The sequence below is a fragment of the Zingiber officinale genome, chromosome 11B (assembly GCF_018446385.1).
Source record: "Zingiber officinale cultivar Zhangliang chromosome 11B, Zo_v1.1, whole genome shotgun sequence".
NCBI classification, from domain to species: Eukaryota; Viridiplantae; Streptophyta; class Magnoliopsida; order Zingiberales; family Zingiberaceae; genus Zingiber; species Zingiber officinale.
The window spans coordinates 23,614,307-23,626,979 of record NC_056007.1 but is presented as its reverse complement, the minus strand read 5'-3'; the positions used below and the strand labels follow the sequence as shown (position 1 = coordinate 23,626,979).

Genomic DNA, 12,673 nt, shown 5'->3' with positions numbered 1-12,673 from the left:
AAACATACTGAAAGGCTAAACATGTAAGACAAGTCTATACTATCATGCTAGCATAAAGAATTTAACTTACTGAATTCCAAACACTTTCTGATTCTTATTAAACTTACTTAAAAACTTATTCTTTTATTTCACTTATTTAAAACTTATTCTTTAATACTTGTAAACTTTTGTAAACACATTGTTTTATTAGTTCAAAAGCTTATACTCATAATACTTTAAAATAATAATCAACTTCTTCTTGGGCCCAGGCGTAGTACCATCTTATGCGTGTTCCCTAATAGGTTGGGGTAGCGAGCCACCAATCCTAAAAGAGCAGACCTCGGTCTACCAGGGCCAAGACCTCGGAATTGGACACCTGGATTTGTTTAACGACAACCTCGGAAGTCGGGTACTAGCCTCTTCTTAAAAGTAAAATACTTATAATCTTAATTACTTCTTCTTTAAATGCCTTGGCATTTTAATAGGCACTTTGTGTGCTAAAAATCCTTAAAGTCTTGACTTTGGGATCTACTTAAGGCCTCGGCCTTTTCTTTCTTTTCTTTATCTTTCTTATACTTTTCTTTAAAAGAATGCTTCTTACAAAATTGAAATGTTTAAACAAATTCTAACACTGCAATGCTTAAACAAAATCTGCATACAAGTTTAAACAGAAATCTGCATATTAAGCTTAACTAAAATCTGCATATTAAGCTTATCTAGAGTCTGCATACTAAGCTTATCTAAAATCTGCATACTAAGCTTAACAAAATCTGCTTACTAAGCTTAACAAAACTTGCATACTAAGCTTATCTAAGATCTGCATACTAAACTTATCAAAAATCTACATCTTAAGTTTATCTAAAATCTGCTTACTACACTAACTAACTTCTGCTGGTTAAACTCTCTAGCATTACTAAACATACCCCCTACTAGTCTTAGTATTACAAGTAATAAGACCATTAGACATAGTCTAGAACACTTCTGGGAATTCTTTCAAATTCTAATTCGAAACCTCTTGTAATACTAGCAGAAGGTATACTAGCAAAATAAACATACCAATATAAGCACCTCAAATCTGTATACAATAGAAAATTCTAGAATAGAGAATCTCATGCTAGAATAAAGAACCTCAAATCCATATACTTGAATGGAAGTAGCATATCTAAACCTCAAGCTCAGATTTAATATTAACAAATTATCTAAACCTCATGCTCAGATTTAACATAAGCAAATTATCTAAACCTCATGCTCAGATTTAACATAAGTAAATTATCTAATTGAAACTACACTACTCAACCAATGGCTCAAACTACAATCCGAACACTTTCAGATTTCCATGATATCTCAAACCACGAACCAAGATTTGCAAGGCTATACAACCAATTTAAGCTTACTGGAAAACTAAAACAATACCTATACAAAACTTATTCTCAGCTAAGCTTTTATAAGATAATCATAATCCTTTAACCATGCTTCAAAGAATTGCAAAGGTAACAACAAAATCTTGGGGCTATTCTAAAAGAAATCCCTAACTAAGCACAATTCTTTACCACAAAATCCGGAAGCCAAAAGACAACCCACAGCATGCTACCGTAAACCAAAACCAAGGCATCTAACCTCCTTATTCTATGCTTACACTATCTAGCATCATTACTAGATATGAAAAATGAAATCCCAAAGCTCTAGCAATAACACTTGTATCTAATTTCTGCATACATGAATCATATCAATTAAAACTAAATCAATACATTCAAAGAATGAAATTCCAGTACTGTCGATTGAACTAAAATTTACAACACACTCAAGTAGGTCTCAGCATACATTGTTCTGCATAGAATTTACAACATACGAAGTCAGTTACTAGTATCAGAAAATTACAAACGAATTCCGAATTGTCAATTTGTTCTTCTAAACCTGGTTTTGCTATCTATACCCACCAACCAAAATGAAAACTCATTTCAATTCTCATTACACCAGCTAACCTTACTGTTAGGATTTTTAACAAACAGATTGCGTACAGAAACTCGGCGCTTAAATCCTCACGGAAGGAAAATCAAAACCAAGCCCTTACAAGGATATAAACGATTTCCACAAAACCACAGGGAAGCCTTCTGAAGAGCGTCGAGCTCCTTCTATACAGAATGCACTAGCTAAATTCCGGAATCAAACCAGACAAGCAAGAACAAATTCCAAAACCAAACCAAAAACACGAAGCCAAAATGGATCCGAAGCTACTCTACTGCAGGTGAGGAAGCTCTTACCTTGGGTTTCTTGAACTTACAGCCGAAGAAGAAGGCTTCCACTGCTCTAAGGTTTCAGGTGGACTTGCTTGCTCGGCGATCTCTTGCGTCTACACCTTCCTCTCGCTGAAGGGGTCTTGAGAACGTGAAGATCTCACGGGAAAGGTCCTCGCCGGCCACCGGAGACGCCGGGCTGCTCGCTGCATCTTCGCCGAGAAGAGTCGCGCCGTCGAACTCGAGAGAAGGGGAGAGGGATCGAGAGAAATAATTTCCTCTCTTAACATAACCTATTTTTATAACCTAGGATTATTTTTATTACTAACCGTTGCTTAAGAATATTTCGCACCCTACCTTTTCACGAAATACTAACGGAAGAGTTGGTTGGCTGCGTTCTGCTTAAGGTGTGGCTCGCGGGTTCGAAACTCGGAGCAACCATTTTCTGCCCATTAATTCTTGTTATTAACTTCTACTCATTAAATAAAATTCTCCCTTTATTTGATTAAGTAATAACTGCTAGCCCAGTTGGTTAGCCGATTTTTGCTCGGGTCAGGGGTTGCCGGTTCGAGCCTCGGCTTGGACATTTTTTTGTCACAACTTCTTTCTTTTGGTAAAAATACCAAACGAGGTGTCCAATTCCGAGGTCTTGGCCCTGGTAGACCGAGGTCTGCTCTTTTAGGATTGGTGGCTCGCTACTCCAACTTATTAGGGAGCGCGCATAAGATGGTACTACGCCTGGGCCCAAGAAGAAGTTGATTACTATTTTGAAGTATTAAAATTATAAGTTTTTGAACAAGTAAAATGAGTTTTACATAAACATAAAGTATTAAAGATTAAGTTAGAACAAATGAAATAAAGTTTCATATAGTTCTAAAAATTAGTAAGTTTAGTTCTTTATTCTACCATGTTTATCTAGTGGATGAGTAGTTTTCATGTTTACCTATTAGATGAGTAGCATGATTAGCTATTAGAATTACATGAGTAGATTCCTTAGCTTTTCTTTGCTATTAGTTTGACATGAGCAGTTATGTTTATGCTTTATTTCTTTTTAGAGCATATAGTTTCTAGTTCTTTCGTATACATGCACATTCGTGATTTTGTGAGTTAGATAGCGCTTACTAAGCAAATTTTGCTTATAGATTGCACTTCCTCTTACTGCAGATACAGGAAAGGAAAAGATATAGAAAGGAAGGCGACAAGGAGGTGTTCGAAGGATGTGTGATGCCAGGACTATGGAAGCCTTGGGACTAGGAAAGAAGTTTTAATTTTAGTTTCCGCATTTTAGTTATTGTAAACATTGGAGTTGTATTTTAAGTTCATGTCATTTGAGATTATTCTGTTTAGATTGCATGTAGGATGAGTTCAGTTTAGTAAGTAGATATTTGTGTGTTTGATACTTATTTAACTGCGTGGTTGATTGATATGTGTTCCAGCCGCTTGTGGCTGAGTATATATTGCATGTATTGTTGAATATGGTCACCGGTATAGGGGAGATTCTGCCAAAATTTTTCGGTAGGGTTTCCATGTGATTTTTAATCATACCGGTTAAGTAGAGTTAGTAGTTAAATAACGGTCATCCTTAGAGAGTAGTAGTAGTAAGAAGGGTGGTCGTTACAGTTGGTATCAAAGCAGTTCCCATTCTCCAGCATCACACATCAGCACCAACCTTGCTGTCTTCAAGTAAGAAAGTATTTAAATTTTTCTTTTATGCTTTCCCTTATTATGTGTAGTATAGAGTATTTGCCTAGATATGCTTAAGTAAGATAAAAGTTCTAGTTTCTTTTATTTCTTATATATAGAGAAATGTTTAGAAGTACTTGCTCATATAAGATTAAAGTCAAGAATCATGCTTAAGTATGTAACGACCCGCCTCCTACTAGCTAGGTTGCGAAGCCGATCGCTACATTATGCTGTGCTGGACTATTAATGCAGAATGAAAACTGGCTAATTTAAAATTTTACTGAACTAAATGCTGTAAAGTTTAACTTAGTGTTCTGGGTGTACCTAGGAGTTGTACACATGTTAGGGAAGGTGTTTACAACTGATAATAAACTTCGGATCGATCCACAGACCGATCTACTGATACTGGCACGGTAGGAAACTCCGGATCGTTCAACCGACCGATCCATAAACTACACTGTAATACTGTACGCTGCTGGATCGGTCTGCCGACCGATCCAGCTGGTCCCTGATCGGTCAATGAGACCGATCAGTGGCTTACTGATCGGTCTGCTGACCGATCAGTGAGCCATTTTTTTTCGCGACCCAGCTCCTGATCGATCCACGGATCGATCAGGGAACGAACAGAAAGCTTCTGTTCGCAGAAACCAGGTCCCTGATCGGTCTGCTGACCGATCAGGGGTTTCTGATTTCGTATCAGGCCCCTGATATCAGCACTGATGCGTGCCAAAGCCATTACACAACACTATAAAAGCTAAGAGAAATATTCTACTAGGTAATGGCTAACATACTAAACATGATTAAAGCATAGAATACTAATTCATGGCATGTAAACATATGGAAACCGAAACTAACAAGGTTTTAAACTGTTCTCTTACTAACTAACAGAAACATAAGATAACGCTTGCTATAAGTACTAATGCATACTGAACACGTTCTAATGCATAATAAAATAAAACTAGATCCCTAGGATCTTAATTCCAGTTCCTTCCACACACATCTTGATCTGCATTGACCTCCAGCCTCCACTGCTAGTCCATTTTCCTTTTACCTGTATCTGCAGTATAAGGAAAATAGTATCTGTAAGCTAAAAAGCTTAGTAAGAAACCATCTACCTCACTAAAACATGCATACGATGCAAATATGATTTTAAATCATGCTGTTTGAAAGGATATGCTAAGTATACCGAATAAACTAAACATGGCATGGCATATAAGCATACAATCATGGCATATCTAAAGCTGAACATGATATCAATCACATGGTATCAATGAAGAACTAAGCTGATACTAAAAACTGAGCTAAGCTAATACTGAGCTACTGCTAGGACTGTACTGAATTCACGAACTAATTTGTGAAAGGTTGAAAACCATATACATATAGTAAGTGAAAATACTAAACATGCTGCTGATGGGCCCTGGCAACTGTACTTGCTGTGCGCGCATCCCTAACTAGACCCGGGATTGCAAGTTCCGAATCTAGTAGGGTTTACTAGGTTAGCTAAACCTAGGGACGACTACCCAATGGATATCTAATCCAGTACAGTGCCCGAAAGTAAAATACTGAAATAGCTAATACTATTTTGCTGAATCTAGGTTATCTGAACCTAGAACTAGGTTGTCTGAACCTAGAGGCGACTGTGGGAGCCCACCCATTTGGACATCTAGTCTCGTAAAAGCTAAAATAAAAACTGATCATGCTAATTAACATGTTCTATGGCATTTAACTAAATGTCCATTGTATCATAAGGCTGTGCTAGGCATTTTGTCGAGCATTTGGCGCTCTCTAACTCTCCTCGCGATCAGGGAGACCACCTCTAGGCACCCAGCAGTGTCTAAACCCCTATCTACAGAGGATACATGTGCTCGGCCCATCTAGAGATGCTCACTAATCCCTAAATCTGTTAGAAGAGTTAAAATACACACTATATGCTGACAAAATTCAATAAAACTAATCTAATGCATAAAAGAAAACACGCGAGAGCTACTTATACTGCAGGTGAGGGGTTTCTTACCTTATGTGCTAGATTTCTTACAAATCTAATCGCTAGAAATTCCGGTGGAGACGACTTCTCGACGATTCGCTCGCGTCCACGTGCTCTACTCGCAGAGGGGAACGTCCTTATGCTGAAATCGTCGCCGGAAAGTGACCTTGGGACCCTAGGGATGGAACCCTAGTTCTTCCCTTGTTGTGGCGCCGAGAGAAGGAGAGGGAAGAGGTGGCGTCGGTGAGGTTAGGGTGAAGGAGAAGTTGCCGAACCAACACCAAAATAAATCAAACCAACTTATGCTTTCCTATTTATATTAAGTGGGTATTTTGGCCCAACTCAATTATAAATATATTTGATTCTCCTTTCTCTCAGCACGGCCCTGCTGAGTTCACCGGTTACTAAGGCTGACTAAAGGTTTAGCAGACCCGAGAGGTCCCGGGTTCGATTCCCGCTTAAGCCATTTTACTTTTCTAATAATTTTTGCTACTTTCGCTACTCGGAAAATTCCGGAAAAATATTTAATAATTCCAGAAAAATCATAGAATATTCCTAAAATAGTTTTGAGAATTTTCGGGCGTTACAATCCCCCATACCTTATAAAAAGTTCGTCCTCGAACTTAGAATAATTCTGGGTATTTCTGTCTCATGCTGGCTTCTGTCTCCCAAGTTGCCTCTTCTGCTGTGTGACTGTGCCAAATGTCTTTGACTAATGGTACTTCCTTGTTCCGCAATTTCTTAACTGCTCGGTCTATTATAGAATAAAAAACAAAAAATAGAAAAAAAAAAAAAAAGTAAAAAAATTAAAAAACTAAAAAAAGTAAAAAAAAAATAGAAAAACATAAAAAATTTTAAAAAAATTAAAATGTAAAAAATACAAAATAAAATATAAAAAAATTAAAATTTTAAAAAAGTAAAAAAAAATAAAAATTTAAAAAAATAAAGAAAAACATGAAAAAGTAAAATAAATATATTAAAAAATAGAGTTGAATAATAATAATAATAATAATAATAATAATAATAATATTATTATTATTATTATTATTATTATTATGTATGGTTGATTTTGTAACTGAGGGTAATATAGTAAAATATTAAACTAAGTTATTTATAATAAGTTTTTTGTTACATTAACTAGTTGAATCAAACAACATTTTGTTATATTTTATTTTAATCTCCATAATCTTAGTTATGTGATTACCTAATCACATAACCAAGGTTATATGTAATAACTTGAAGCAAACACATATTATGCTCCTTTATGTTGTGAACTCGTTACTTATTTGTTATGCTACATTGTTTTTAGAGTTGTGAGTTGTTTATGAATGTTAGAGATGTGAATATTTTAAAAAATGTGATTCTTACAAACTTGATGATGTTGAAGTATGAATTGTTTGAGATGTTAGAGATGTGAATTTTATGATTGTTGTAAACTTGATGATGTTGAAGTATGAGTTGTTTGAGATATTGTGTATTTGTCTATGAGTTTGTAAATTCACATACCGGATATAAATGAAAATTAAAAAAAAAATATTTTTTTTAAAAATAGAGGGTTAGCAGGAAATTCACTGAATTCGTCGCTAACCTCGTTTGATTATCAATGTCATCAAAACATATCAAAATAATTTGTTGGTCAATAATGGGGCTAGCAACTAAATAGTTGTGGTTCCTTGTTAACCATAGTGATGGTTAGCGATGAATTTTAAAAAATTTCTCACTATTTGAAGAGTGGTTTAATGATGATTTTGACAGATTTAGCGACGTTTTTCGTTTTGTCGTTAAATTTAGCGGCGGAATATTTATTTTCATCACTAAATTAAGTTTGCGACAAGTTTATTATGACGATATTAACAGCGAACACTTTTTGTCACTATATAAGGTTAGCGATGACAAAATAGGTGGTAGCGACGAATAAATTTGCCGCTAAATACCTAATGTTTTTTGTAATGATGGTGATGTTATGAAAAAAAAATCAACATGAAGATAGTCATATTTTAACAAAAGCAACCCCAAAATGACGATGCTTCGATCAAAGTAGGAAAGTAATTTTCTTTTTAAAAAGTAATTTTAAATTTTAAATTTTTTATTTCATATATATTTTTTATTAAACTATTTAAAAATATTAAAAAATTATTAAATTTTTTATTTTTATAATTTTTATTAACGTTTTTTATATTTTATTTTATTAAATTATTTTTTTATTATAGTTTTAAAATTATAAATAAAAAGATAAAAAAAAATTATTAATTTTTTTTTTATAATTTTTTTAGCCTTTTTTATATTATATTGTTTTTTATTAAAGTTTTAAAATTCTAAAAAAATAGATAAATTTAGATCATCTTTAATTTACTGACTTTAAAGTTTTTAGTTATATCAATAAATTTCTTAATAAAATTATTAAGTTTTTATTAACTTTTTATTTGATTCGATTTAAATAAAAAATTAATTTTAATTAGGGTTAAAAATATAATATTTTAGGAATTAAGTGTGCCTTTTATTAAAAAAAATCAAAGTGTCCTTTTTGTTAAAATGTCGATGACATAGAGTTTCCAAGAAGAAGAGTTCATGAAGCTCAAAGAGTCCAGCGAGATTCCCGTTTGGATCACACCTATTCTCTCTCTCTCTTACTAAATCTTTGTATGTCATATCGTTGGAGCTGAACTGAGCCTCAACTTTCTAGGATTGACTCGCATTGACTCGGATTAGATCGACTCAGATTGAATCATCGGGTCGGATTCATTTTTAGCACCCCTACTCGTAGTCGTGATTCACGACTTTGCTGTGAGCTCTAGCATGGCTGCAAATTGTGGTCGTGACCAAACTATGGGAGCGACTTGTAATGGATGAAAAAATATTTAAAAATAATTGCATTTATCCATGAATTATTTTTTATTAAATAAATAAAAAAAATTATTTTAAGTATTGAACCAACCGGTCGGGTTCGATTTTAAAAACCAGTGTTCCCTTTGGAACGAAGGAGTGTATATTTATAATATAGAAGATGCCGGATCTTTAGGAAGTATGATTATATATTTATAATCGAGAGAGATATAGAAGGAAGGATATAGAATCTGATTCGCATTCCCTAATTGTCATCCTAGTCGGCGGTCTGCCGAATCAGGCAAGCTGGAATTTTTAGGAAGTATGAATATATATGTATAATCGAAAGAGATATGGAAGGAAGGATATATAATCTGATTCGCATCCACCAATTGTCGGCGGTCTGCCGAATTAGGCAAGCTGCCAACGGTTTTTTTTACCTATAAATACCGAGCGCCGCCTCGCTCTCTCTTCCTCCAAGGAGAGGAACGCTCGCGATTGGAGAGGCGAAGGAAGGGACCCTAGCGAGGTAATAATTTCTCTCTCTCTCCCGTTCTCCGGTTGCCGATCGGTTCCAATTTTTGATTTATTTGTTCAGGAATCGCATTCCCGTTGCTTTAAATTAAACGCCTTGATTAATTACTTGTGCGTTTGTTTGTTTATTTATGATTAGAGTCGTTCTGGTTCGCTGCTTAATTATGGCTTCCAAGAGGATACAGAAGGAGTTAAAGGACTTGGAGATGGACCCGCCCCTGTCATGCAGTGCAGGTAGACTCTGTTTCTGGTTGCTCTGATGATCTTTTATGCAGTGGATCAACTGCATCCATGTCGCTTGTTTAGACTCTGTTTTTTATTTATTATTTCCTATGGGAATCAAAGAATGCTTCATGAAATCACGGAAGGACTGATGTTTCAACTGAAGCTTGACGTGTGTTCTCCACAGATTTCATGCACGCTAAATTGCTGATAAATTGCATATATGGCACACTTTGATGAAGACGAAGCATAATTAATTATTAATTAATTAATTAATTAATTAATATTATCCTTTTCACAGTCCTATCTTCGGTTTTGATCCCTCATATATTTCTTAACCTTTGAGAAATGGCCGTATGAGAGAGAATTGACACTGATGCATTCTCTTGAGTTAGTAGTCTTCATATATTTATGTCCATGACCCTATTTACGACATTCAACCTCTAAAATAGCGGTGCATGTCCTTTTGACTTATTAGTTACAAAATATGCACCTTGAGATTATTTATCGAATAAAATTTGAATATGGGAAATGAAGTCGTCAAAATTTGTCTTAAAGTGTTTTGCGCATTATTCCCAGACTCCATACTCACATCTCTGTGCAATAAATTTTCAATCTTTATCTTGACACATATAATCAAGTGTTTCATTATATTGATTTTGTTTGCTAGGCTTAGTTTAGTTTCTCTCTCTATCATTTAAGAGCTTTTAGACGGATAGCTAATGATATCTGCACAACACCTTGAATATGGCCACAAACGGTGGTGACCATATTCTTGTTTAATGATGGATGTTAAGAACAAATTGTGATGGCTATTGGTTTACAGACCATTCAATTTTAATTATACTTTATATAGATCTATCAACTGATTTATTAATACATCTGCTTCATTTTTCCTTGTCCATTATTAACATTGCTAGGTCCTGTTGGTGAGGACATGTCCCACTGGCAAGCTACCATTATGGGGCCTGCTGATAGCCCATTTGCAGGCGGTGTATTTTTAGTGAGTATTCACTTTCCACCAGATTATCCCTTCAAGCCACCAAAGGTAGGCCTTTTAATATTGTTAAGTGATGAAGTTAGTTAGCGATGAAGAAAAATATAATTTGTTACTTTTTCAATTTAATTACTTTTCTTTTCTCCTATATACTTCCTTTCAAGTCAACACAATATTAAGGAATTTCATCTCAACTGGATTCATGCTTCCTTTTCATTGATCTTCCAGATGAAATTTCTAACACAAGTCTATCACCCAAATATCAACAGCAACGGCAGCATCTGCCTTGACATTCTGAAGGAGGAATGGAGTCCTGCTTTGACAATATCTAAGGTAGTATCTTCAGAAATTCATAAAAGATTATTGGACTATATTTCCTTGATGTTACCAAAGAGAACCTAACTGGCAATCTGAATTCAAATTTTAGGTGTTGTTATCGTTGTGCTCACTCCTCACTGATCCCAACCCTGATGATCCTTTGGTTCTTGAGATCGCTCAAGTTTACAAGACTGATCGAGTCAAGTACGAGACCACTGCCAGGTCATGGACTCGGAAATATGCCATGGGTTAAATATTCGCGTGATGTAAACCAATCACTTATGTTTTTTATTTCATTAAGTAGGGTTGGTTATATAGCATCGCTTATGCAATTGAACTTTCCCTATTATATTATTTGCATTTAAATAAATTTTATCATATTCTATCATTGTCAATTAAGTTTTCTTTGATATTTTTTTATTTTTAAGTAATGTGTATATTTATAATGACACAGCGTCAATGGCAAGTGTGAGAAGATTTTTACAATGAGTCCTCTAAGTAATTAAATCTGTTGCCTAGATCAATTATTACATTCAAGCTCTAGAGTCTCTTAAGCTTCTAGCGAGTCCATCGTCTTAACCATTTATCGAACTCAAACTCAAACTACACGCTTAACATGATTTCGAAACATTAAAACCCATGAGAGAGAGACTTACAAGATCAATAGTCAATGTCGAGAAGCAAAGCCTTTTTAGTAATTAGAAGTGAAGAAAGTTGGAATTCTATGAGCATCGAGTTTCTTCGAAAAGCACAAGTAGGTCAATTTTAGTGCACTTGCTCACAAGATGAAGGGTGTCATTAGCAGCATTACATCGAAAGGTGCAAGAGTGTCAAAGATATACAACATATATATATTCAACAACTCATTTACAGTTAATAATGCTTTGATTTTCAATCTATTTTATTTCAATAGACACTAAAGAGATGATTCTACTTATATTTTAAAAGTCTCTTCGCGGAAGCAAGTTCAAGCAATGTTAGGACTTGTTTAGGGCTGTCTTCACTTGAATTAGCCATTTGAAGCCATTTCGGAAGAGGTAAATAATGTCTTTATATGTTTTATATTTTTTTCTCGCATATTAGACTCATTAAGTTTATATATTACTCCCTCTCATAATAAACATCTAAAACATAAGCTCTGTTTGTTCTGTCTTTTTTTTATTTGACATTAAGTGTTTAATTTATACTGATTAATTTTAGAAGCGATGTTCCATTAAATTTTCTATTGGTAATTAAAAAAAATTAAAAGGTACTCGTAGGACCCATCAACCCATTAGACTTTGTTCTCTCTTAATTACTTTACAGTTACAATAGTGAATTACCTCTTCTTCTGTCATGGAAATAAGCTCCAAAGTCAAATCATGAAAATTTTCTTACGAACGAGAGGCATGTATTGTTTCTCCATTGGTGATCCCCGTTGTTGGATGCATATTATATAAGTTAAGCAGTAGCAACATACTTCTATCGACAATCTCAAAATTAGACTATTGTTGGGCAAGAACACACTACAAGTAAACATGAAAAATAATCGTTTACTAAAGACAAACTCAGTTTTCTAAATTTCACAAAAGTTCCATCCTATTGTGATTTTTACCAAAAAAAAAAAAATCACTTACTTTCTAAATACACCTTTCAGCTCTAAATGAAAGTAATTATTTTTTATTTAAATTGAACCAAACCAAAAAAATGATCTCTTAAATGTATGTATTCATATTTTTTTAAAAAAAGATATATAAAATAAGGTTAATAAAAATTATAAAATTAAAAGAACATTAATAAAAATAAAAAATTAAATTTATTATTTTTTAAATATTTAATTACAAAAAAATGAAACTAAAATAAAAAATAAAAAACAGTTTATATGTCATTTGAAGCCATTTTGGAAGAGGTAAATAATGT

At 34.0% G+C, this 12,673-nt stretch overlaps 1 protein-coding gene across 1 annotated transcript; it reads left to right on the top strand.

Moving 5' to 3' along the window:
• The first annotated feature begins 8,922 nt into the window (after positions 1–8,922).
• On the top strand, positions 8,923–11,114 carry LOC122034568 (ubiquitin-conjugating enzyme E2-17 kDa-like). Its single transcript, XM_042593869.1, has 5 exons — positions 8,923–9,232; positions 9,377–9,471; positions 10,380–10,507; positions 10,685–10,789; positions 10,884–11,114. The coding sequence occupies exons 2-5, from the start codon at positions 9,402–9,404 to the stop codon at positions 11,025–11,027; spliced, it is 447 nt and encodes a 148-aa protein (XP_042449803.1). The 5' UTR covers positions 8,923–9,232; positions 9,377–9,401; the 3' UTR covers positions 11,028–11,114.
• Positions 11,115–12,673: the final 1,559 nt, after the last annotated feature.

Excerpts from the sequence above, each read along its gene's own strand:
- LOC122034568 (XM_042593869.1), top strand. The coding sequence starts at position 9,402 with ATGGCTTCCAAGAGGATACAGAAGGAGTTAAAGGACTTGGAGATGGAC. Across the intron at positions 9,472-10,379 it reads GCCCCTGTCATGCAGTGCAG|GTCCTGTTGGTGAGGACATG; the intron begins GTAGACTCTGTT and ends TAACATTGCTAG. Across the intron at positions 10,508-10,684 it reads ATCCCTTCAAGCCACCAAAG|ATGAAATTTCTAACACAAGT; the intron begins GTAGGCCTTTTA and ends TTGATCTTCCAG.